Below are 23,604 nucleotides of genomic sequence, written 5' to 3' on the forward strand. Positions count from 1 at the left end.
GGTGAAGCTGATGCAGGGAAACTGAGATCTGCATTGCAGATGCTAGTGTAGGACTTTGCCTTTAAAATGCCCCATGTCAATACAACTGTACTAATAAAGCATAACTATTGGGTGGCCTGGGGGTTGCATGCAAGTTGTAGCTTTAATCTGTGACTGCCAAAACACAGTGAGGGAGAAGTGTTTGTGGGTCTGGGGCTAAAGCACTGTAGAAGAGTAATACTGTTAGACCATTTAACCAAGTTTTGTTCATCCTCTCCAGCTCCCATTGTCTTCAGCAGTTATTATGGGTGCTGAAGGGTTGCTGAAAGTCTCAGGCCACTGTTACTGTTTGTTCAAATTAATGCCATTTAGTCTTTGAAGCTTCTCATTGGGAAAGCTTTTGAGAGGGAAGATGACTATGTGAAAGGGTGGGTCTTGGCTCCCTTGAGGGATATCTTGAAGCCTTTCAAAGTGAGACACAGACCCAGAACTATCCACTGGACAAAGAAGTGTGGCAGTGTAGTTCATTTGACGTTATGAGCCCTGCTAACGTCGTGTTTGACTGGTAGGTCTGTTCGATGCAAGTAGGTCTCAGTCCACTGCAAATGACCTTTCTTCTTGAGGCTTCTCGTTGCATCTCTACATTCATGATCATTTCCCATGTTCTGCACTGAAATCTCCCAAGAACCACATGCAGTCTGAAGCATTTTCAGTGTGAGAATTGGAGTTGTAACATCTGTTGGAGAGATGATGCTTTCCTCCAGAAATGTCCCCAAGGAAATTTTCCTGGTTAAAGCCCCAGTGGAAACTGTAGGCTTGAATTGTATTCTATAGAATTGGATGGAATTCAGATGAAATCCAAAATAAGGCTCTACAGGCTTCACTGGAGGGTATCCACAGCTCTTCTAAAAGGAGAAAATCATCTCAAGCAACACAGGGTAGCTGCAGCTTCCTTCATTGCCTCTTTGGGGGATCTGCCCAGCAGGACCTCATCTGCAGAAGCTTGGCGCAGCATGAAGGGGTGATGATGCTGTCTCTGTTGGCCAATACCAGTTCTCCGGCTCCTCTTGGGTTAGTCTTAGTCCAACATGAACAGTGGCATTCGTCTGCAGGAATCCAGCTTTTTATCTGCCTGGTAATGATAGCTCTCTATCTCTAGCTGGTTCTTTTCACTTCTGGTTCTTGGGTTTGTTACAGTGATCTCTTCAGGCTGCACTGCTCAGATGAAGCACTGGTTGTTAATGTACCATGCATGCACCCAAACCAGAGTTATTGGATCCCTTCACATTCTGGCAAAAAAGGCCAAGACATTTGATATGTTGGTGGAGAATGCAGTGAACATCCTACCATACTCCTCAATGAGCACTTTGGCTTGATGTTCAGTCTAAGGTATTATTTGCTGTGGGCAGTCCCCATGCAAAGAGAGCTCATTTTTGATCTGAGGGTAAGGCTGAAGAGAGCGCTCAATAGTTTCTTTTATACCAATTCCTTTCCTGCTATAGATTTTATCCACTTCAATCTCTCCAGTGCAAACACTCTCAAGTGCCTCATGAGAATAGTTCGATATTTCAGTATGCTGCAAATAAGCTGAAATGAATGCACTCAACAATTGTCAATTGTTTTCTGGTTTGTTTCTTTTTCCTGGGTGATGGTATACTTATTACAGTTGCATTTTCTCTTCCTCTTTCTATATCTGCTATGGCTGGCTTCCATTTCTCTCTGACTCTCAGGTCTCAGCAGGAAGGACAACAATTGGTGGTCTGGGAAATATAAATCCGAATGCCTTTGAGTCATATTTGCACATCTGGAATTGGAGACTGATTCTGCACCCCTGTATCCACAGGTGCTGGGTGTGTGAAAGGGAACAGGACTGCTAGGACAGCAAACATTTGTCCTTTCATAGTGAGTGACCAAGGAGCAGTTATTTTAAGGAGATTTCTGGCAACTTGGAAAGAGTGAAGGGAATTGCTGCAGCTGGCCACTGGTTGGTCAGATTTTAGATTAGGAATTGCCACTGTGAACAAGATCTAGACAGTGCCAAGCTTGGGGCCTTCAAAAGCAGCTAACCATGGGTTAATCCTCTTCCATATCATGCCTCATCTTGACCTCAAACAGATATCAGTATGATCCTTGAGACCTGATACTTAATAAGTCTTTTGAAGTCTTGTTACCATGAGCTGCAGCAGCTGTGGAAAGCATTGGCATATGATGCCTTGTTGCAGAAATATCAGAAGCATCTTCTACAGTCATTTGCTTAGGGTCAGTAGGGGTTGGATGCTTCAGTGCAGAAGCTTCTGGTTGTAAACCATGAATCTTCAAAGAGAGTTTAAACAAGTTTTTTGTCTGGCAGCTGCATTTACTGTGCATTGGCTGGTACATTAGGAAACTTCCAAGTCTGACATGAAAAGATATTGACAATTATTACTGTCTTACCGCTCGGCAATAAGCAAGAAAGTTGACTAGATGTCATTCTGTGAAGGTTTATATTTATACTTTTTCATAGTTTTTATCAATTTTCAGGGGCCAACAAGCTTTCCAGCTCTCAGATTACACAACCTTGAATTTGCTCCTTTGATTTCTCTGCTAAATATGAATTTGTGGCATAAGTGATCATAGGGAGCTCTTGAGTGCATCACGGTGACAATGTTATTTGGCCAGGGTGAAGATGCCATGAGAGCAAATGAGACAGAAGTCACTAATTCCACTTGACAGAGGTCTGATTTGGGTGTAAGTGCTAGGGAAATGCAGGAAAGATTCATTTGTAAGACCTGATCTGCAGGGTCAGGGTTATTTTATGAACTCTAAAGAGGAATGTGTGTGTTTGTAGGAAATGGTTTTGCAGAACCAATGTCTGATCCTACAGGTCTGGGAAATGTGGCCAGGTGGAAGTTAAGAACTGAGTCTGGGTTCTGTACTGAGTGCCTTTGCTATAGACTTGAAACTCATCCTTGATTTCTTCCCCCAAGGTTTAATGAAAACCCAAGTAATATTCTCTCCTGGTGGCCCTTCAGCTGGAAGCCTGATGGTGCAGAGACTGTACAGCACTTTGTGCAGTGCAGCTCCCCCCTTCCTTCCCATTCCCTTCTGCTATTGTAATACATCATCTACAGTCTGAATATTCATCATTAGCTTCCAACAGACTTTAAATAGACCAGCAACAGTTTCCTTCCTTGTAAATTCTTTCCCCTAACCAATTTCTTCTAATTTTACAATTCTTAATGCAAAAAAGGAAAGCCCATTAACACCCTCATGTAAAACTGACATTCTGGCCCAGTCTCTTGCTGTGTGGACAATTTCCTATATTGCCTGTGTAAATCCAGCTTTAGCCTTATTTTCTTTCCCCCCTTCCTACTTAGCTACAGTTTTTTTGGATAACAAAATTTCTGGACACGACAATCTTTTTTGTGCTGGTGGTGAACAAAACTTCATTCCATTAAACTGTGGCTCAGGATTACAACCAGCTAGTTTGGCAATAGTGACTTTTAGGTGCTGCAAAAAAAAAAAACAAAACAAAAAAAACCACCCCAAAACATTTTAAAAGACAGAAGGACAAACTCAAAGGGTTTGTTCACTCCATATGGAGTGGGCTCAGGAAACAGTATAAATGTTTCAGGATGATATAAGGGGGCCTGTAAGGATGCTGGGGAGGGACTCTTCATTAGGGACTGTAGTGATAGGACAAGGGGTAATGGGTTAAAACTTGAATATGGGAAGTTTAGATTGGATATAAGGGAGAAGTTCTTTACTGTAAAGGTGGTGAGGCACTGGAATGGGTTTCCCAGGGAGGTTGTGAATGCTCCATCCCTGGCAGTGCCCAAGGCCGGGTTGGAGAGAGCCTTGGGTGGCATGGTTTAGTGTGAGGTGTCCCTGCCCATGGCAGGGGATTGGAACTGGGTGATCTTAAGGTCCTTTCCAACCCTATTCTATGATTCTATGATGTTGCTTTACAAGGTACCAAAGATATCTCTTTATTAGAGCTCCTATAAGGAAGGAACAGGTAGGAATACAGAGATAACTGCTTTTGTGCACAGAAAAATAGCAAGCTGAAAGAAAGAGAATATTTGAGCTATTTGGTTAAAAAATACTTTCCTTCCTGTCCCTCCTCAAATAGTAGATTTTTTTGGCAAAAATAGCACCCAACATGTTTTGACTGAAATGGAAATATTTCAGTCTGGAGAGAAGTCATTGCGATACCTCCTGGGAACTGGTGTTTGGAAACTTGGTGTCTCCAACCTGTTCCCTCTCCAATGTGACTCCCTGCTCCCACTGTGGCTCCTGAAGAACACCATGGTTCTCTAATGCTTACGGAGGCTTTTGTGTCCCCTTGGAAAAGCAGTCTGAAAGGAATTCGGTCCCCAATGCACAATGGGAGTGTGGGATCCTGACATCACCTATGCTGGCACTCAGAGTGAAAATATTGCTGTTTCAGGCCTACAGCTCCTTTATGGAAAGAAAACTTTTATTATCAAGAAAAAACAATCAGATTGTTATTTTTTCACCCATCTCAGCTCAGAGAAAACGTTGATTTAGGTGACAAATACCTAGGATGAGGATGGCTTCTTAGTGTTTGTGTGGTGCTTCACACAGTGAGTGTCTGATACCTATGGGGTCCCTATGATCTGCTGTGAGAATTTACTGTAAGAAACCCCCATGCAGATCTAATCCCACATCCCAGAGACATCCAATTCTTCACCCACTGAAGCAGGGAGAAATTGTGAAAACAATAATTTCTACATCCTCCAGAAAAAGCACTGAGAACATGTTGTGGCATCATGTCATGGTATGTTCTTCCTTCTCTTCCGTCGTAGCTCAGAGGTACCCACTGAAAGTAATAGTGAGCCTCTGTTGTTTCTTGGGGCAATTGGTGTTGGTGGTGGTGGAGATGAGGAAGAAGGAGCCAGTCAATCCATGCAGCAGCATGGGAGGAGAGATGAGGGCAAGGTCCATTTATGTCCCCTTGGAAGGGAAACAGTGGGGATGCAGCTTTGGGGTGTCATGCTGGTGTTATTTCCATGAGGACTGCTGTGTGAAAGAGCAGGCAGCTCAAGAACATGACATGGTAGGGCTAGAAAATCCCCTAGACCACAGAAGGTTTGAAGATCATAGGAATTCTGAAGGCCACAGCTGTTGACCTTCCTGAAAAGCCACCAAAGATGCCCTCCAGCACCAAGAGCTCCTAGGGTGGAAATGCTAGTGTGGGGTGTCCACAGGCAAAGAGGTAATTTGAAGCCCACTGCATATCATGGCATCCATCGCTGTCTTTTGTATCTGAGGGATAAATCTGCTTCCTCCCGATCCATCTCTCTCTTGTTCTTGTGCACAGTCTGGACTTCAGGAGAAAAAGATGCCTCTTCAGCCCATCCAAGTGTGTGGAAAGCCATGCTCCTGTGGGGAAGAGCTGCTGTGCTTCCAGGGGAAGAAACCCCACCTTTGGAATAGGCTCTCTTTGGCAAGCCACCAGTGCCTGGGGTTTGGAAAGCTTTTGTGGCACAAGGAGAGAGACATTTATTTGGGTTTGAGCTCCTGGGTGAGTTTCCCCTCCATTACAGCCCGGTTGCTGATGTTTCTGGCAGCCACCACAGTAGTGGTTTGGATGGAAGCTCCCTGCTGTTGAGTAGGTTTATGTAAATGCTATTGTTAAATGTTGTAAATAAGCTCTGAGTTCCTACAGTGATAGGTCCTCTTTATATTGGAGATTCAGGGCTCCTCCTTCACATGGAAGGTGAGCCTGTTGGTGGGATTTAAGGATCTGTCCTTGCTCCAGCAGAATGGTTTTGGGCAGTTGAGTAGGGTATTTCAAAGCCAGCTTGATTCAACTGTTATAGCTTAGAAGAAGAAAGCTTGCATTGGAATCTTGGCTCTGGGTCATGGCTGCTGTAGGCCTGGTGGTACTTTGTGAGATGCTGCTGTACTACCTGGTCTTTAGGCATTTTAGCAAGTGCTTGGGTTCAAGGAACTTCCAGCTCAGGGGGAGGCTTGCACCTTGGTTGAAGGCTCTGAGACCTTTTCAAGCCTTCACTTCTCTCTCCTGCAGAGCAGGAATAATCTTATCTGGCCACACTTCTGATGTGCTTGGAGAAATGTCTCCAAAACGTGCTATAGGGTCTTGCAGGAGAAGGGATTTCCAGCCAGTGCTTGCAAAGAATCCCTGCTTCAAACCAGATTTTGGAGCAAGGGAATGAACCAGACTTTCCATTAGTGCTTCCCTTCTTAGCCTGGCTCTGCTGAGGTGTGTGGCTCTGGTGTGCAGCAGGACTTGGTGATTTATTTCTTTCTCTTTCCTAAGTGCTCTGAAGTGGAGCTTGTGCTCTGGTCCAGGGATCCCCCATCCAGGACAACCAGACTGGCAGACCCTGGGGAAATAAATGGGGACAAATACCATAAGGGGGAAAAAGTAGACTTAAATATTTAATCCATCTCTAAGACAGCTTGGCAGAAATGAAGTTTTTTATGTGCACACGTGCACATGCACATATACAATACAAATACGATGTATTTTATAAATGCTACTAGAATATGTAAATATAAATCTTTTGTATTTTGCTCTAACTGCATGTATCTGTTGTATTTAGGGATGTAAAAGAGCAATTGTGGTGGAAGAGCCACAAATCTAAAGGGAAAGATACTAAAAGGAAAGTGAAATAGAGGAGTGCCACATGGATGAAGTGTGACTGGGCTGCAGCCTTCTGGGAGGGGTGTCTCTGCCAGAAAGTCTAAACAAACATCATGACTTTAATGTGCTGCCTTTATTTATGAATCCATTTATTTATGATATATTTATTAATTGACTTTCTGATATTTTGTTTGTTTGTTTCTTTGCTTTTAGTAAAGAGTACCCGGTTGTTCCCAGGAGCACAGTGAGACAAAAAGTGTCCTCGAATCACAGCCCCTTCAGTGGTGAGACCAGGGTCCTTTCTGCCTCCTCCAATCTGGGCTCCCAGTACCAGTGCGAGAATGGGGTGTCGAGCACCTCCCAGGACCTGCTCCCGCCTGCCAACCCCTACCCGATCTCCCAGGAGCACAGCCAGATCTACCACTGCACCAAGAGAAAAGGTCAGACCTTGGCTGCTCCCCAATCGGTGCTTTCCTCTTCCTAACACGACTCTCAGTGTTTTTTTCTCATGTTTCCTCTTGCCCGCAGGCTGGACAGCCCCAGCCTGCTTTACGGTGACACATGAGGATAAGCAAAGGATGAGGGCGGTGGAGGTCCACCAGGCTGGGCTGGGAAACTCTTCTCACCATAGCCTAAAGCCCCATCTGTGCTGCTGGGCTGGGAGGGAGCTGTTTGGAGGGGTGGCAATGCCTTTCCCCCATGTTGAATCCACATTCAGTAAGATAGCTGGTGCCAGAGATAAAGATGACTTATCAGCTTCCATAGCCCCTCAGACAGGGTTAATCTCCAAGTGGAGATACCTTGACAGCTTGGCTTTTGCACAGTTTTCAACTGAGAGTCTCACAGTTGGGAGACAGTTGTCTGTGGAAAGTAATTCCACTTAAATGCTTGGTCTAATGAACGGTGCATGGGATTGACAATCATGATATCCATGTTTGTTCCCCTCTGGTGTGACTGACCTGCTTTGACAGAGCTTGAGGGATTAAACTGTGAGGGCTTTACACTGACTGCTCAGCTCGTCCTGGCGTGAAGAGCTCCATGCTATCCATGGGATAATTGTTCTCATGTAGGAGCGAGCAGTTTGTGGTCTCTCCTTTCCTCTCCTAAAGTAGTGGAAATGCTTAGATGCAAACACACTTGCAGGACTGAGATAACAAAAGCCTTAGATCAGCTCTACCCCAACCACTCAGAAGAGTACAGGGAGTTTCCAAGGTTGAATGCAACCCTATGGGGTGGACAGGAGATGGCTACAGCCTATCCTAGTTCCCCTTTCTCAGGATTTAGTCTACATTGCATGGGAAAAACTAGTAAGAGTCAGCATGCACTGCGGCATTCGAATGCACCAAGAATTTCTCCAGCCTGGTAGCCTGTCCCCACAGCAGATCCCTTCCTGCTTCCCTGCATGGTCCTATCAGTCAGCCACATGTCATTATTTTTAGTAACATAACCCCTGGGGCACTGGGATGTGCAGTGTAGACACACAGGCTAAGGTAGCGGATGCTGGGAAGTGCTGGCAGATGAGGCAGGAGGGCAGTGGAAATCTCTCTCCCATCCTTGGTGAATCCCCTGGATGCTGTGACGTGTGTGTTGCGTACAAATATAAATGCAAAAAAGTTGAGGAATCTTCATGTTTTCCTCAGATTGAGCTAAACAGTGACGAACGGAGGCCTCATTTTCTGACCCCTCCAGCTGACCAGGCACCCCATGTTTTCCTATGGAGTATAGGAGAGCTATGGTTGGAAATGGTGATGCTAGACATGAGCTGGCTGTTTGGAGGGGAAGAAAGAGCTGCAGTGGCTTCCCAGTGTCCCCTAACATCAGAGATGAGGTGTGTAGCCCTTGCTGAGGTGCTCTGACACAACTGGGTTGCTGCAATGCCCCATTGTTGGTGATGGAAAGGCAGATCCCATTCACCCTTGGTGTCCCTCAGCCTGTGATCCATCCTTGGTGCTCCTTTGCCCTGGGATCTGAGTTTTCCCCACTCCTCTTCCCCTCTGCAAAACCAAACCAAAACAAGCTGTCCCAAATGACAACAAACCCTTTGGACAATCTCTGACTGCTGCATGTCCCTGCACCACAGAGCAATTCATCATTCCCCTCCACATTGGAACGTGATAAGGAATCAACAGAGGTTTCCTTCCAGTTTTGGGATTCCCGCTAAGTGGTGTCTCCATGGGTGGTTTCCCTCAATCCCCCAATTATCTCACTTCCTCTTATTGTCACAAAAGAGACGACTATCTGCCCTGTAAGAAGCTCCCCGGGCCCCTTTTGGCCTGCGTGGCCCTTGCGAAAGTGCAGGAGAACTGGCAAAGGGATTCCTTGTCTGTACGGCCGATGGCCCCTCATTATCTCTCTGATGGCTTGAGTGGCACAAGCAGTTAAGGGCCTTTTATCAAAGCCGCCAAATGCTTTAATCAAAGAGAAGCAGTGTCCTGTCCGATACCACCGACTTCTTCCGTGAAGCTGGATGTCTCAGGACCCTGAGCCTACTTTCCTCCCTGTGCCTTTTTCCCCCCCTTCCCATGCATCCAGCAAATCGAAAACAGCCACCCGGGCTTAAAGAAAAGAAACACAAAGTTAATGGGAAACAGAGAGCCAACACAAGCTGCCAAGCAGCTCTTTGCAAAGTGAAATTAATTAAAAAAGGAGGAAAAAAGAGAAGTCACTAGAGATGAGAAATTCCGTGCAGATAAATCAGAACGTGATCCAATGTATCCTCTCAAACTCAGACTGAGCGTGGCACTTTCTAGCATCGAGCAAGGGTCTTTATTGAACTTGGGGAAAATAACCTTGCCTATAATATTCCTCTTTTTCTTCCTTTTCCAGCCTTTCCTTCCTAAGTGTAATATAAAGTTTTCCTTCCCAGTTCTCATGCTTTCCTACTTTTCTGCATAGCTTTCACCAAGCATCACGATCTAAGAAAATGTGAAAGCAAGAGTATGTTCACTCCTAATGCACCTCTGTCTGTTTTCTGGACTGGAAGCTTTATTGATTGCATTGGATCATCAAGTCCTCAAACACTGACTCCTCTTCAGTCAGTTTAGGATTTATCTCAAATGGCTTATTGCCTTTTTGCAAGGCTGTAGGGATGGAGAAGCGCTTGCAGGAGCAGAGGGCAATTCAGCTGGATTTGAGACCAGCTGGTGTCTGTATCTGCTGTAGCAAATACCATTTCCAGGATAGTGTCTCAGATATATCTCATTCCAGCTTTGACATCTCATGATGTTTCTCTGTATCCTTTTCAATCAGGAGATCAAGTCTTGGTTTCGGCTCAGTTAAGAATAGGCCTCTATTCAAGTAACTTGAAGGCACCTTTTTCAACTTCTACTTCCTTGGTGACCTAAGACAAAGCTTTAGCTCTGCGGTTGACAGTGTTGTTCTTAGCTGTCAAGTGAAGATGGATTCACTCTGGAGATCTGATATGGAGTTACATTAGGGGAGAGCAGCAGGGCTGTGATAGGATGTTATCTCTGAAGGCTCCTCTGTTTCAGGGAGGTGATGCTCTTCTGGGTTAGGAAGGAAGGAAGGACACATCCCAGAGCTCTGAATCTGGCAATTCCTGCTGCCCAGGTGGGAGTGTGGGATTGCAGCATTGGGAATAACCCCAGCATGGTGCAATGGGGTAGGTGCTCCAGGCATCTTCTGAACATGATGGGTCCTGGGGAATGGAGGTCCTCAAGGCAAGAATTATCCTGCATTGTATCCCAGCTCCACACTGAGATTTTTCATGACATTTCACAAGGTTGCTGGTCTTGAGAGGATGGATTAACTCCAACCCTGGATCCTACCAAGGAGTGGTCTTGGTTCTTGATGTGGATTTTTAGGCTGCAACAAAGACCAGTTAGAGGTTGCTTTTTTTCCTAGTTGCTCTCCACTTCTCCCTCTCTCATTGTTGTGCTTGGAGAAGCCCAAAAGGACTTACCAGCAGGCAGCTTGCTTTTCTGTCTTTCATTTTAGCCCCATGTCCCAATTAAGGCATTGGAGCTTGTTTTCCCTTGTGTTATCCGCTCCCTCAGATTTCCTGTGAACTAAAAAGCCATCCCTTTAAACCTCTGCTCCCTCCCAGCCTTACACAATCTCAACCACTTGGCAGACTTCTGGGATGCTTGTGATGCTGAACAGGAGGCGACTGGAGCAGCCTCTCCCTGGGGAGGTTATAAAAGTTGTCATGTTGGCATTCTTCTTGAGGGAGAAAAGGGACGTGGCAGAACCCACCGGCTCCAACCAGTGAGGACGGTATCCTTCAGCCACCTAGCTTTGACATGACCATGGGGAAGAATGTATCTTTCATCTCCTTCCTGCTCTGATGAGGTTGATGGAGATACAGCAATGTCTTTCCCCCTTCTTCTCAAGAACAGGCACTGTCAGGGTGGATAGACCTCTTTGTTGACTGAACTGATTTCTTCCTCATCCCACCCAGCTCTTCCTTCACTCAAAGAATCTGTAGGACAAAAGTCAGGTATAGCATCTCTTTTCAGAGGACATGCTGCTTGTCCTGCAGATGTTAGAAGATGCAATGAGTTGGCCAAGGCTTGAGCTATGCTATAGCTGTAGGTGTTTGCTGCTTGGGTAGATGCAGTGGAACCCAGAGCAAGGTGGCTGCTAGGACACCAAGGGTGAAGAAGAGCCTGCCTGCATGGTGGTGGGGATACCTGGGGGCTGGTGTGCACTCTGCTCTCGCTGTGCAGTCATGTTGCTTGTGGCCCTCTAGTTGCAATGGCTTCATTTCAATGGCTTCATCCCATTCTCCCATCAGGAGGTGCCTCCTGTGCCTCTGCAGGCAGTGCTGGCAACTTATTGCCTCTCTGGAAGAGGTTCCAGCTTTTGGTGTTGGATTGTCTCTATCCCACAACCCATTCTGTTGTGTTTGCCTGCAGTGTAATGCAGACGTATCACAAACTCTGTGGTTGCTGAAATAACCAGGGTGTCTTAGGTTTCATGTCCTATGATGTAAGTCTCATTTGCCCTCTAGGGATGTTAATTTGGGTTGAATCTGCTTTTTCCATGTCTTTGACAGCCCTCGTCAGTCTCGCATGCTGGTATTGGCTATTCAGGCTCATGTTAGATTCATACTAGAAACCAGACGAGATAAACCAACAGTGCTAGTGATAATCATCCATTGTGTCTCCCTCACAAAGTCGGGATGAACCTACTGTCATGCCCTGGAAGTGTGGGTGAACTTTAAAAACCAAACCAGTTTGGTCCCATTCTTCATTGTCTTCTGTCCTGGGGAGCTGATGGTCATGAATTGGAAAGGGAGCTCTCTTGATTTACAGCAGGGGAAGAAGTGGGCCCAGTCCCCCCAGTCCCAAGATTTTACATGTTTGCATTTCTTTTTGGATGGAATTGGGAAAATTCCATTTAAAAAGCCATTTGTGTGGTATTTACAACCCAGCTGGAAGTAGTAAATACCGGAAATCTTGGAACTGCTTATCCTTTCGCTCAAGCTCCTTCATTAGATAGATCATCAAATTCCTTGTGAGAGTGCCAGTTTCCACCCCATTCTGCAGGCTCCGTTTTCCTTGGATCCACTTTGGAGCAGCTTCTCCCAAGTGCTGGCAGCTCCTCCTGCTTGGCAGAACCTTTTGCTTTTTGAGGCTTGCACAGTATCGAGGGACTGGTCACAAGAGCTGATCACCACCCTTGGCTTCCAAGAATAACAGCAAAAGGAGAGGATGGTCAGCATCCCTCAGGATGGTCAGCATCCCCCCAGAAGTGCCCAGCACCTTTGAGGGCTCAGTGGCAACAGGAAAAGGATAATGAAGTGCTATCAGGGAATCAACATCAGGAATCAAACCCAGAACAGAGCAGTTATCTCCTATGTCTTGCTCACACTGATGTTGAGGAGGTGAGAGGATCTTCAGGGAGAGGATTATGCCCTTGGCACAGATTGTCCAGGCTCCAGAGCAGGTGGGGATGAAATTAAACAGCAGCCTTCAGTGTTGTGAGAGAGATCTGTTTGACTTGTCCTCCTTTTGCTACCCTCTTCCATGAATATGTCCTCTTTCCACTCTCAGATCTTTTTCATATGCCATAGGGAGGCAGTTTGCCTGCTGTGTGCTGACTCTGGTCTCCTCTGCAAGGAGTGGTGGGACAATGTCAGATCAGACTTTGTATTTTCAGAGAGCTTGGATCAGTGTAAATGCATCTGCTGGCACCAGCTGAGTATCTCTGGTCTGTATCATCCCATGTGATGATGGAGATGGACTGTTCTCTTCCTTATCCAGCACTCTGAAGTTATGTAGATGGGAAATTCATCAGAAAGAGGGGCAAGAGGGCAGGAAGAAGCTGTTAGGATAGACTGTAATCCTTCATTAGTGACTGTCACTTTGGAGATGTGTATGGTGTCCTTACACACCTTACAGCCTGGAGTTGATGATGACTTTCCTGATGCAACATCAGCGGGGCTGGCTCTAGAGAGGCCAGCAAAGCCATCACAACAACTTATGGAAGAAGAGAGAGCACCTACAAGCTTTCCACTGCAATTTGGGTTGTTTTTGTTTTTCTCCTTTCACCTGCAATGAATCCTGGAAGCAGATCCATAATGCTGTGGCTCTGCTTGGCTGGGCTGGGGCCAGCAGCGGGATGTCTGGGCTCAATGGAAAAATCAGCAACCTGAGGTTGTAAGTCAGGCGCAGTTTTACACAACCGAAAACCAGAGTTTGACCGCTTTGTGTTGTGTATTAAAAAAAGAAAGAAATAAAATAAACAGTCAAACCCCAAGCCAATGATGTCTGATGCCAGTGGAGTAATGCGGTTTAATGCTGAAAACTTTATTAGCAGAACAATGCTTCATTTTACAAGACATTGTTTTTTCCACCCTAGTGTTCTTATTACTCAGTGGTGGGACAGGGATCCAAAACTTTGAGGCTGTCTGTAAAAGCACAGGCTCAAGCTTCCAGATGTACCTCCTGTGATGGATAGACCTGTGTTCGGGAGGGAGTGTAGACCTGTGCTTCCAGCTTTGGTCTTTCAGGGGATAACATCCTCTCCATCTCTCCTATATAAAATGACCCTGATGAAGGAGGGTGATACAGTTCTGCATCTACCTGCTTGCTGTTCCAGCTGTTTTAAAGATATTACTGCATTGCTCACTTATCCCATCCAACTTTCTGTCTCGATGTAAGTGAAGGCAGAGGAGGGAGATAACTTGATTATCAGGGCTCTGTGTTGCTGGGACTAAGGAACCAGGTTTTGCCGTTGTCAGGAAGAAAGCATGAAATGGGACTGTGCTTTTCCAGCTCGGTTTATGGTCTATTACAAAGTCAAAGGATGCCAAGAGGAAGGTCCCTATGGTGTGTACCTTGGTACCTGGTATTTCCTGGGGTGGTTGGGCCAAGAAGACTACAGCAGCAGTTGATCCAGCTGGGCTTGGCTGACACCTGAGAGGGAATAATGGATTATTTTACAAGCAGAGTGGGTTCAGGAAGCACGTGGCTGTATTAGCAATAAATACGTTGACAAGAAACAAGAGGTGTCCACACTGCCCATCTGCATCTCCTAAAGGTGAGACATGGGCACTCACCTTGGAGCAGCCCAGCACCCATGTACCTGTGGTTTTGCAAGTGTTTCTTAGGAGAAAGATGCTTTCAGTCTTTTTTGTGGAGCTGGTTTTGGATTTTTTTTTCTTCTCGTTGTATTTTCAGGGCGGAAAAAAATTGCAGCTCAAAACATGTTGTTAAGAAAATGCGGAAAGGGTCATTTCATGTGGCTTTCTTTCAGTTCCCCCTCTCCCCCCATTGAAAGGGTGTAGCCAATAGGGCTTCAAGTGAAGTGGGATGGATGTGTTCCTGCCTGCGCCAGAAATCTTGCCCTTGAAGCAGCAGCAAAGTTAATCTGGGTCGGAAGAAGCTCCCCTCTGCCTCACTGTCCTTAAAATCTCTTGGTGAAGTGCTTGTCCTTGGGAACTTTGCCATCCATTCCAGCAAAGCTGGATTTCATTTGATGACCCTGCAAATGAATAAATAAGGGCATATTCATTTATTCAGTTTGCTTCACCCTAGAGATTTCACCTAAATTATTTATCTCCTTCCCTCTTTTGGCCCTGGATGCTGCAGGAAACAAAGGACTCGGCAAGCTGTGCCTTGTTTCTGGCTGTGAAATTTACTTTTCTTTGTTGTTACACTTGGCTCCCTGCATGAGATTTGTGTGCCCAGCTCTCCTTGGCACAGCCTAAGACTGGGGCTGTAAAACTCCAGATCTGATTGTCTCAACTGTGCCATCCCTGGTGCTCTCCCAGGGGGAATTTTTATTGTGATCTCCATTCCTGTCTCGTTTACTGTAAAAATAATCATTGCAAAGGGTTTTAGTTAGCAGCATCAGCTCTGAGCATCTCAGTTGGGAGTGGGGACCTCGGTTAGGTGCACTGTATCCACAGGCAGATGTTACACCTCTGGTCAAAATGCTGCAGCAGAAGGGAGATGAAGAGCTCAGGGATTTGTATGGGGTATCATCAAGCAAGCTAAACCTCAGGATCCCTCCAGTATCTTATTGCCTTGATTTTCCTCCCAGAGCTCCTAGTCAATCCCTTCCCCACTCCAGCCATGGAAGATGTGATTTCAGCAGGACTGATTCAGGTGGATTCCAAAGGAGGGATCTGTATTTACACTGCTATAACTGAAAGACACGTTTGGATCAGCTCTGAGCAGGTTGTGTCCTTGGTAAAATGAGGACTGTGGAGAGGGAGGTTCAGCTGAGGGCATCGTATTGTTGTTCGCTACCAGGAGTTTTTATCTCCCAACAGATGAGGAATGTTCCACCACCGAGCATCCCTACAAGAAGTCCTACATGGAAACTTCTCCAGCAGATGAGGATCCTTTCTACAGGTCCAGTTACCCCCAGCAGCAGGGACTGAACACTTCATACAGGACTGAATCAGCCCAGCGCCAAGCATGTATGTATGCCAGCTCCGCTCCCCCCACGGACCCCGTGCCCAGCTTGGAGGACATCAGCTGTAACACGTGGCCCAGCGTGCCATCCTACAGCAGTTGCACAGTGTCTGCTATGCAGCCGATGGACAGGTTACCCTACCAACACTTCTCTGCCCACTTCACCTCGGGGCCACTGATGCCCCGGCTCAGCAGTGTGGCCAACCATACGTCCCCCCAAATAGGAGATACCCATAGCATGTTTCAGCACCAAACCTCTGTTTCTCACCAACCCATTGTGCGGCAGTGTGGACCTCAAACTGGCATCCAGTCCCCCCCGAGCAGCTTACAGCCTGCAGAGTTCCTGTATTCCCACGGCGTGCCTCGAACCCTTTCTCCCCACCAATACCACTCGGTCCACGGCGTGGGAATGGTGCCAGAGTGGAGTGAGAACAGCTAACAAGGGGGTCAGGAAAGTGCAAGAGCGTTAACCATGGAAAAAAAAGCAAACAAGAAAAGGAAAATGGGGAAAGGAAAAAACCAAAAACCAACTCAAAAAAACCTGTTGATAATAAAATTGAGAGTATTTTGCAAGACTCCTTTAACTGAATGTTCACCAATAGCACTCGAGAGGGACGGACACTGATTGAAGCCACAGATGAAACAGCCATTTCAGTGTGACTTACTCCCCCCCTCCATCCCTTTTTCTTTCGTTTCAAAGGAAAACCCAACAGGTTGGCACATGTTTCCCCCCTCCCCGCCACCATCCCCACCCAGTTTGTGTTGCTGCCACCACCAGCCCTGTGCCCCTGTCTCCTTCCCTGCCCTCCTGCTCTTTTTGTTCTCCAAGGGACACCAAACTCCTGCTGCCTTTCTCAACACGATCAGAATGCTTGAATGAAACCAACTAGGATGTTACTTTTATTTTGTGGTGTTGATGTTGACGATGTTATATAATAAATAATAATATATATATATTTTTTCTTTCAATTTTCTCAAAAAAGGAAAAAAAAAGGAAAAAAAGACACCATCCCTTTTTAACCAAGGGTGGATTTTGGAGTGGTGTTTCTTTATTCTTTTTCTGTTTTTTAAAATCAGTATTATTGTTGTTACTTTTCGACAGGAAAAGGTATTACAAACCCACAAATACGCAAAGCAGGTACCTACCTCGCCCAGGCGTTGTACCACGAGTGGAATTCCCCCCTGCGGGTTGCTGTGTTTTCTCATGAATGCCTCAAACACATCACTGCAGGAACCAGCCCCGTAAACTCATCTCCTTTCCCACTTGTGTGTAATGCTCTCACTCTTCTTTCCTTCCTTCCCATCTCCTGGTCATTCCCGGTCCATCAGCTGTCTCTGATGGAGAAACATCCACAGCTTGTCTCCTGCTGGATTTTACCAGGCTCTGAGCCAGCTGCAACGATGAGAAAGGGGAGGGAGAGGATGCAGGCAGCGAAGGGAAGAAGTTTGCTCATGAAAGTGCTGATGACGTTTGTTTGCAATCCCAGACTTTCATTTTATGGTGTATTCTTTTCCTTCCTCTCCTAAAGAAAGCGCAATACTGGTCTAGGTCTGTTAAATGAATTATTCAGTAAATGTGCCTAAAAAGGAGCAGAAAACAGTCATGAAATGCTGGGAGTGGGGGAGGCAAGAAGAAAAGCAACAGCAAACATGTGTAAGTAAACATGTCTACTGCAGAGTGTTTCAGGTGTAAAGATTCCTGGTGCTATTTATTTATACATAGAAGTTCAAAGAACTCAGTCTGCCACAAAGCAGCTGAATCAAAGGGGTTACGGTTCTGACTGAAACGGAAGTTTGCTTTCTTTTCTTCTCTTTTGTTCTTTTTTCCTCTCCAAGCTGTGCACATTCTATATAATTTACATATATTTTTAATTAAAAGTAATTCTAATGAACCAAAAAGGTATATCCATGTCTCAGCAATTGAGGACGGGGGTGGGAACATGTGGGAATGCTGCTATGTGCAGGGGAGGGATTGTAGACTGGTATTCAAAACCATGTAGCTAAGGAGAAAGCAATGGTCCCTACCTAGCTGTGCTTTCATACTCTTGTGTGCCAATTTGTGTCTAATAAATACCAAACACACTCAACAGTAAGGGACCTGCCTGCCTATTTTTAATTTCTTTATGTTTTGAGGTGGCTTTTTTAGTTCTTTTTGCTTGATACCCGTACATTTGATTTCTTATCTATTTATGATGTACTGCAGGAGGTGTAGCATCCCAGCTGTCAAGCAGTGATGAGCTGAACTTGAGCCTGCAGTATTTAGGGCTGGGTGTTTGCCCACTACAGAACTGCCTGGGTCCCCCAGGTCCTTCCCACCCAACTCATCCCCAAGGGTTATGCTCTCCTTGGGGTCACTTTCCATCAAGGCAGACTTAGAAGCAACCATAGGAATCCAGGTGGGTGCTGGGGTGGCATCAGGAAGCCCTTGTGGATGTTGAGCTACCTCCCATTCCCATACAGGGGTGGTGGGGGATGTCTGGCCCTGGGAAAGTGTAAGGCTGTGTCCCAGTCTCAGCAAAGGAGGAGAGGATGCTGGATGCTGCATGGATTGGAAACAAGATGGGAAAATCATCTCCAGAGAAATAAAGGGATTGCATCCAGCTGAAAGGTCTCCTTGGTGGGCCATGGCCACCCTAAGAAGTGGAGGGTGGGAATAAGCTGAGGAGGTGTCCCCAGCCTGTCCTACCAGCAGCATCCCACCTGTGGCAGCAGCACTGCAATGCATGGCTTTGCATCACCTCCAAAGGTGATGCTCCCACCTTGCTGTCCCATGGCAGGCAGGACCTGGGAGGTAGTGTCTGCTGGGAATATCCCAGTGCTGGCTACAGCATGGCTTTCATCACTCAGCTGTCTCTGATTTTACTGTCTTCTGCTTCCAACAACTGGGTTTAATAAGTGTTGGGCTAGACAGAGTCAAATACGATGCTGTGCTACCCTGGGAGCTCACTCTGGGTATCGGCTATGTTTGCCAGAAGAAGGAGACACAGACATCATGCAACCCTTCTGTGGGCATGGCTGGGACCTCAAGTTATACCCCGAGCTGTTTGTCTTCATGGAGCCACCCCTAGGGAATTACTCAAGCGTTGCATTGCTCAGTAAATCACATGCTGTCTCTCCTGAATATGCAGTTGGCCAAGATGAATGAATGAGTAAATTGCATTTGGAGTTGAGGAATAAAAAATGACACTGTATTGAGCTGTCAACTGCATTGTACTTCCCAGGCCCTGTTATCCCACTGCTGATCATGTAATCATCTTATCACTATATGGTCATTTACATGTAATTAAATGGCCAGTGGTTACTCTGGAAGTAAAGAGGTCTTACCAGAAATGTGTGTCATGCATCTTAAAGGGTATTAAGGAAACTAAACTCACATGTTAAATCACTGCTCAAGCTTTGGAAGGCCTCGAGTTTTCAACTTGACTGATTTCCTCACATTATTCTTTTGTCTCTTCAGGGAAATGCTGAGGCTCTTTGGTGGAGCTTGTGATGCCCTGATGGGCTCTGATGGCTGGGTTTTGGCTGCTTAAAATCCAGGTAGAACCCCATGGCATGTGGAGCCGTGATGGCATAAGGAGCAAGGAGGCCATCAGTGGCAGGAGGATGGACCTGTCACACTAGCAAAATCTGGGATGAAGGCAAAGATGGATGGGAAGATGCTACATAGCCTTCTCCTCCTCCTCTTGAAGAGTTTGTTACTGGCTACTGCTTCAGTATGGCATTCCTGGTTGTTAGTCTTGATGGAGCCCAGTTGTACTGTATAAGCACAGCCTGCTCTTCCAATTGGATGAGCAGGACTGTGAGGAATCAGATAGGATGTGAAAGAAAAAATGATATGTTCAAAGGCACATGGTAACTCCCAGCCTAGATGTGAACATGCCTGGCCTATGTAGAACCTTGAGAAACAGCTTGTACTTTCTCCTAGCTGGTCCAAAACAGTATTGGGAGCTGTCAAGGAGGGTGTTCTCTCCCTTTGGTTGTGATTTTCTGTCACAAACAGGCTGAAGTGATTTCATCTATTTCTATTCTTACTGACTTATTCCTTAGCAGAGTATGATAATGATGATGATGATAATTAAAAGAAACAAAAAAAATTGGGAAAAAATAGATAGGAATTACTGTCATTGAAAGAAAGGAACAAAAGAGGTTGCAAAATTTACCCTATTCAGAGCTAAATTCACCCATAAGAGGTCTCGAAACTTGAGGAAGACCATCCAAGCATGGCAAAAGGAATGGAACATGGGCACTTCTTGCTTCCAAGTCCCAGGAATCATTAAACAATCCTCAGCATTGCCTGGTGGCTTCCCATAAACACCACTGGGGGTGCTGAGAACTGGCTGGATGCACTGTGCTCTATTGTGGGCCTGGGGAGAGGGATGGTGGAAGTGTCCAGGAGAGCTCTACTTGTTGGGGAGTGAACCATGTCCCTGGGGGAGGAGGGAGCTGGGCTCCAAAGGGAACACTGCAAAGCCAATGAAGGAGTAGGGCTGGTGTGGCAGGTGAAGGCAGCAGTGACCCATCCTCCTCCTCATGGGCAGGGGGACCTCAGTACCTTGAACCAATCCCTTTTGGTGAGGAACCTTGGAGCAAGCTTGCTGCTTGGGTGGCAAGTAGCCGTGAAACATCCCCAGGCAGAAGAAAACCAGGCCTTTATGGATGAACTGTAATAAAGAAGTGCAGGCTGTGCAGTTCCTTCAGGGGGAGAAGGAGAGAAAGAAACCCAAGCTCTGCTAAAAACATCTCTTGAAGAGTCAGCGCCAGTTCCCAGGCTGTGGTCACAACATTGTTTTCTCAGCTGCCTGCCTGGGCTAAAATACTCCCTGCATTACCATGGCTCGTACCTGGGGAGGCTGCAGATGCCCTGAGCAGGCTCACAGAGAACTCTTTGTCCCTATCAGCTCACCTCCATATTTCAAGTTTCAACAGCAAAGATGCTGAATCTTTTGAGGAGGTGGCTTTTCCCCACTGAGAGCATTGGCGATGTTTGTCCTAGAGATAAGGATGCTCAAGAGGGGGCAAAGTCACCCATCGCCCGCTCAGTGGTGCTCCAGGCTATGCTCCATCCCTAAAACTGCCTTTGTGCCCTGAGGGCTGAGGGAATAAACCATCCCAAAGCCTCAGGATTCTCGCTCATAAATCCAGCCCGCAATATCATAGATTTTATGGTGCTGCCAACTCTGGCAATTTTATGATGGGTCTCATGTGATTTGGAAAAGTGTTTTTTGGGTTTTTCTTTAACCTTTTTCCCCCCCCCTTTCTTAAAGTTTCCAGTTCCTGGAGTCCTGTGATTATATGAGACTCTCAAGGGATTCTGAGTCCCCCCATTACTCCCCTCACCCTCATTTTAGTTCTTCATTGGGTTTTAGGCTCTATAATAAAGTTGGAAAGTTTACTGGAGAGGAAAGTCAGACAGAGAAAAGCAATGACTTGTCTGGAGGTGGGTCTAGAACTCGTCACCAGACAAAAAAACCCCATCTTGTTTTTTGAGTTCTCTCTGGAAAAGTGAATACTTTAGCTGCATTTTTTTGAGTAATAAAATTGTCAATGCTTGAAGTGAATGGAAAACGTTCAGAAAGTGCCTTGAATAAATTCCCACCCTCAAAAAAGTAGGAATATTTTGTTTATGTTTAGGAGATTTTGCTCTTTTGAAATTTCAAGGGGAATTTGTCAACCTGCAGCCGTTTCTGAGTGAAATACTGACGTGTTTCACTTGGAACACATCACACCCGGCAGCTCTGATGTCTTCTGCTTCCTTTGGCTGGATGAAACAAATCCTACAGCCTCAGCAGATGGGTCTGACTGTGTTTTGCTGTGGGTTTTGAAGGCTTTACCCTGCACATGGGAGGATACTCCAAGAAGTGGTGAATGCTCCATCCCTGGCAGTGTCCAAGGCCAGGCTGGACAGAGCCTTGGGTGACACAGTCTAGTGTGAGGTGTCCCTGTCTGTTGTAGGGGGGTTGGAACTGGATGATCTTAAGCTCCTTTCCAACCCAAACCATTCTATGATTCTATGATTCAGCTACTGTAAAGTACAGTTAAAAGTCAGCAAGTATCTGCCATGGTTCTTCCATGAAGTAAATAAAGGCATTTCGATGCACCAGCTCCTACTGTCAGTCAGAAGGGCTGATGGTGGGACAATGGTGCCTGTTTGAGCCCCCTGGTAGCCCCCCTCCTGGGAATGTCTGGGCAATGCCCATCGGGAATTTCACTGCCATTGTCTTTTCACTATTATTGTTGGTCTTTCATTGCCATTGAAAGACTTGTGGGGTTTGCAGCTGCCCTGAGTTAGGCAGCAGCAGCTGGAGACACTCTCCAAGGCTTCTCACCAGCATCATTTCCACCTGGATGAGCCCTCCCACCAGAGGGATTAAAGGCAGAAAGAAGAGTGTGCTTTGTATTGGAGGTTCTCAGTGATGCTGCAAGTTCAGTGTTGATGCTGCTGTTGGGAGCACATATAAGCACAAGTATGTAAAAACTGGGGATGGGATGCGGAGATGGAAAATGGTCCCTATGAATGAATGGGTTTCTGTGTAACCCATACAGCACTGTGCAGTGCTCTCAGGGGAGTGTAATGTGCTGCAAGGCAGGAGGGGTTTGCTCTCTACTTAAGACCTCACAAGTGACTTGTAATATGCTCCAAGGTCAAAAATGTTGCTTGGATTATGAACAGAAAGTACAGCCCTAAATTGTAGGGGCAGAAATCTGCTGTAGGGCATAGTGAGCCCTTTAATAACGAACTGCAGGCTCCCATAGTACATCTATAAATGCTGGTGTTGTGATGTTTCTGTTGCATAAAGCCAAACAACTGTATTGTAGTTTTTATCATCGTGATGATAATAATCTACTGCTGCTCTTCCTCTGCTTTCTGGGATCTGGCACGTGGAGATCTCCCATGTGTCTGTACCACTGCAGGGCTCTGTGCTGTTGGGGTATCCTTATCGCTAGCTCTAGGGATCCCAAAGTCATCAGTATTTCACTTCAGTTTTTGCTTAGCCCTGGGCTGTAATGAACCAGAATTTTGAGGGTTGCTCCTGGGATTTTAGGGAAACATTCTCATCAGAAGGTGTTGAGGTGGTCATGATGGAACATTATTTCCCCCTTTCCTGCTCTTGCTGTCTGGCCATCCAATACATCCTTTACAATCACACCCCTCGACCTGCTGGCTTCGGTTCTGATCATCCAGTTTAGGGTGCAGCTGCTTTTTGCTGCAAGGCTACATGGTTGGCTCCTGTTCAACTCGTTGCTCACCAGAATGCCCAGGTCCTTTGCTACAAAGCTGCTTTCTAGCCCCAGCCTGTCCTGTTGGATGGGATTATCCGTGCCAGAGGCAGGGCTTTGCCTTTGAACTTGGTGAAGTTCCTGCTATCCCACTTCTCCAGCTTGTTGGGGTCTGTCTGAGTAGCAGCTCTTCCTTCCAGTGTACTGGCTGCTCCTTCAGTTTGGTATCATCTGTGAACTTGGTGAGCGTGTGCTCTGTCCCATCATCCTGGTCTTTAAACTAATAAGATATTCGAAAGCACTGGGGCCAGTAGTGACCCTTGAGTGATGCTGCTTGTAGCCAGCAAACATCTGGATGTTTTGCTGTGGGTGATCACTCTTTGCATCTGATGGTCCAGCCAATTTTCCACCCACCTTGTTGTCTACTTATCCAGTCCATACCTCATGAATTTGGACTTGGAGGACACTATGGGTGACTGTCAAAGGTAGTTGCAGGTCCTGATCTTCATCAGAAACTTAGGCTGGGGGGTGCCCCCCAATATTTTCCATCTCAAGATCACTGTAAACCTGAGGACATCTGCATGCACCTTCTTCATCAGAGCTTTTAATTGAAAACAGTGCAGCCCACTAAAACACATGATGCTTTTTTGGAGCATGTATCTGGGGAAAGCAAGTCTAGCTGAAGCCTGGTTGAAAAGCTAAGTTAGGATGATGTATTTTCTGCTGTTCAAGTAGTGTTGACTGTCCTGCCTGAGCTTGACGTTCAGTGCTCCTAGGTAGGGAAGGAGAGGGAATTCCAGACTCTGTGAGCTTTTAATTGAAGGCAGAGGGTCAGTGGAGCATGGATGGTCCAGGATGCTGTAAGCAGTCTGGAGCTGGTCAGTGAGTTATGGGTGCGTGTGCCTG

At 46.2% G+C, this 23,604-nt stretch overlaps 1 protein-coding gene across 1 annotated transcript in view; it reads left to right on the forward strand.

Annotated features, from left to right (window-relative positions):
• Nucleotides 1-16,364, forward strand: part of TBX5 (T-box transcription factor 5) — a 36,346-nt gene extending 19,982 nt beyond the window's left edge. Inside the window, exons 7-8 of the mRNA XM_034068330.1 lie at nt 6,806-7,032; nt 15,336-16,364. Of these exons, the coding sequence (XP_033924221.1) occupies nt 6,806-7,032; nt 15,336-15,919 (811 nt within the window). The 3' untranslated portion in view covers nt 15,920-16,364. The remainder of the gene's footprint in view (nt 1-6,805; nt 7,033-15,335) is intronic.
• The last annotated feature ends 7,240 nt before the right edge of the window (nt 16,365-23,604 follow it).

This window comes from Melopsittacus undulatus, chromosome 12 (genome assembly GCF_012275295.1).
Source record: "Melopsittacus undulatus isolate bMelUnd1 chromosome 12, bMelUnd1.mat.Z, whole genome shotgun sequence".
NCBI classification, from domain to species: domain Eukaryota; kingdom Metazoa; phylum Chordata; class Aves; order Psittaciformes; family Psittaculidae; genus Melopsittacus; species Melopsittacus undulatus.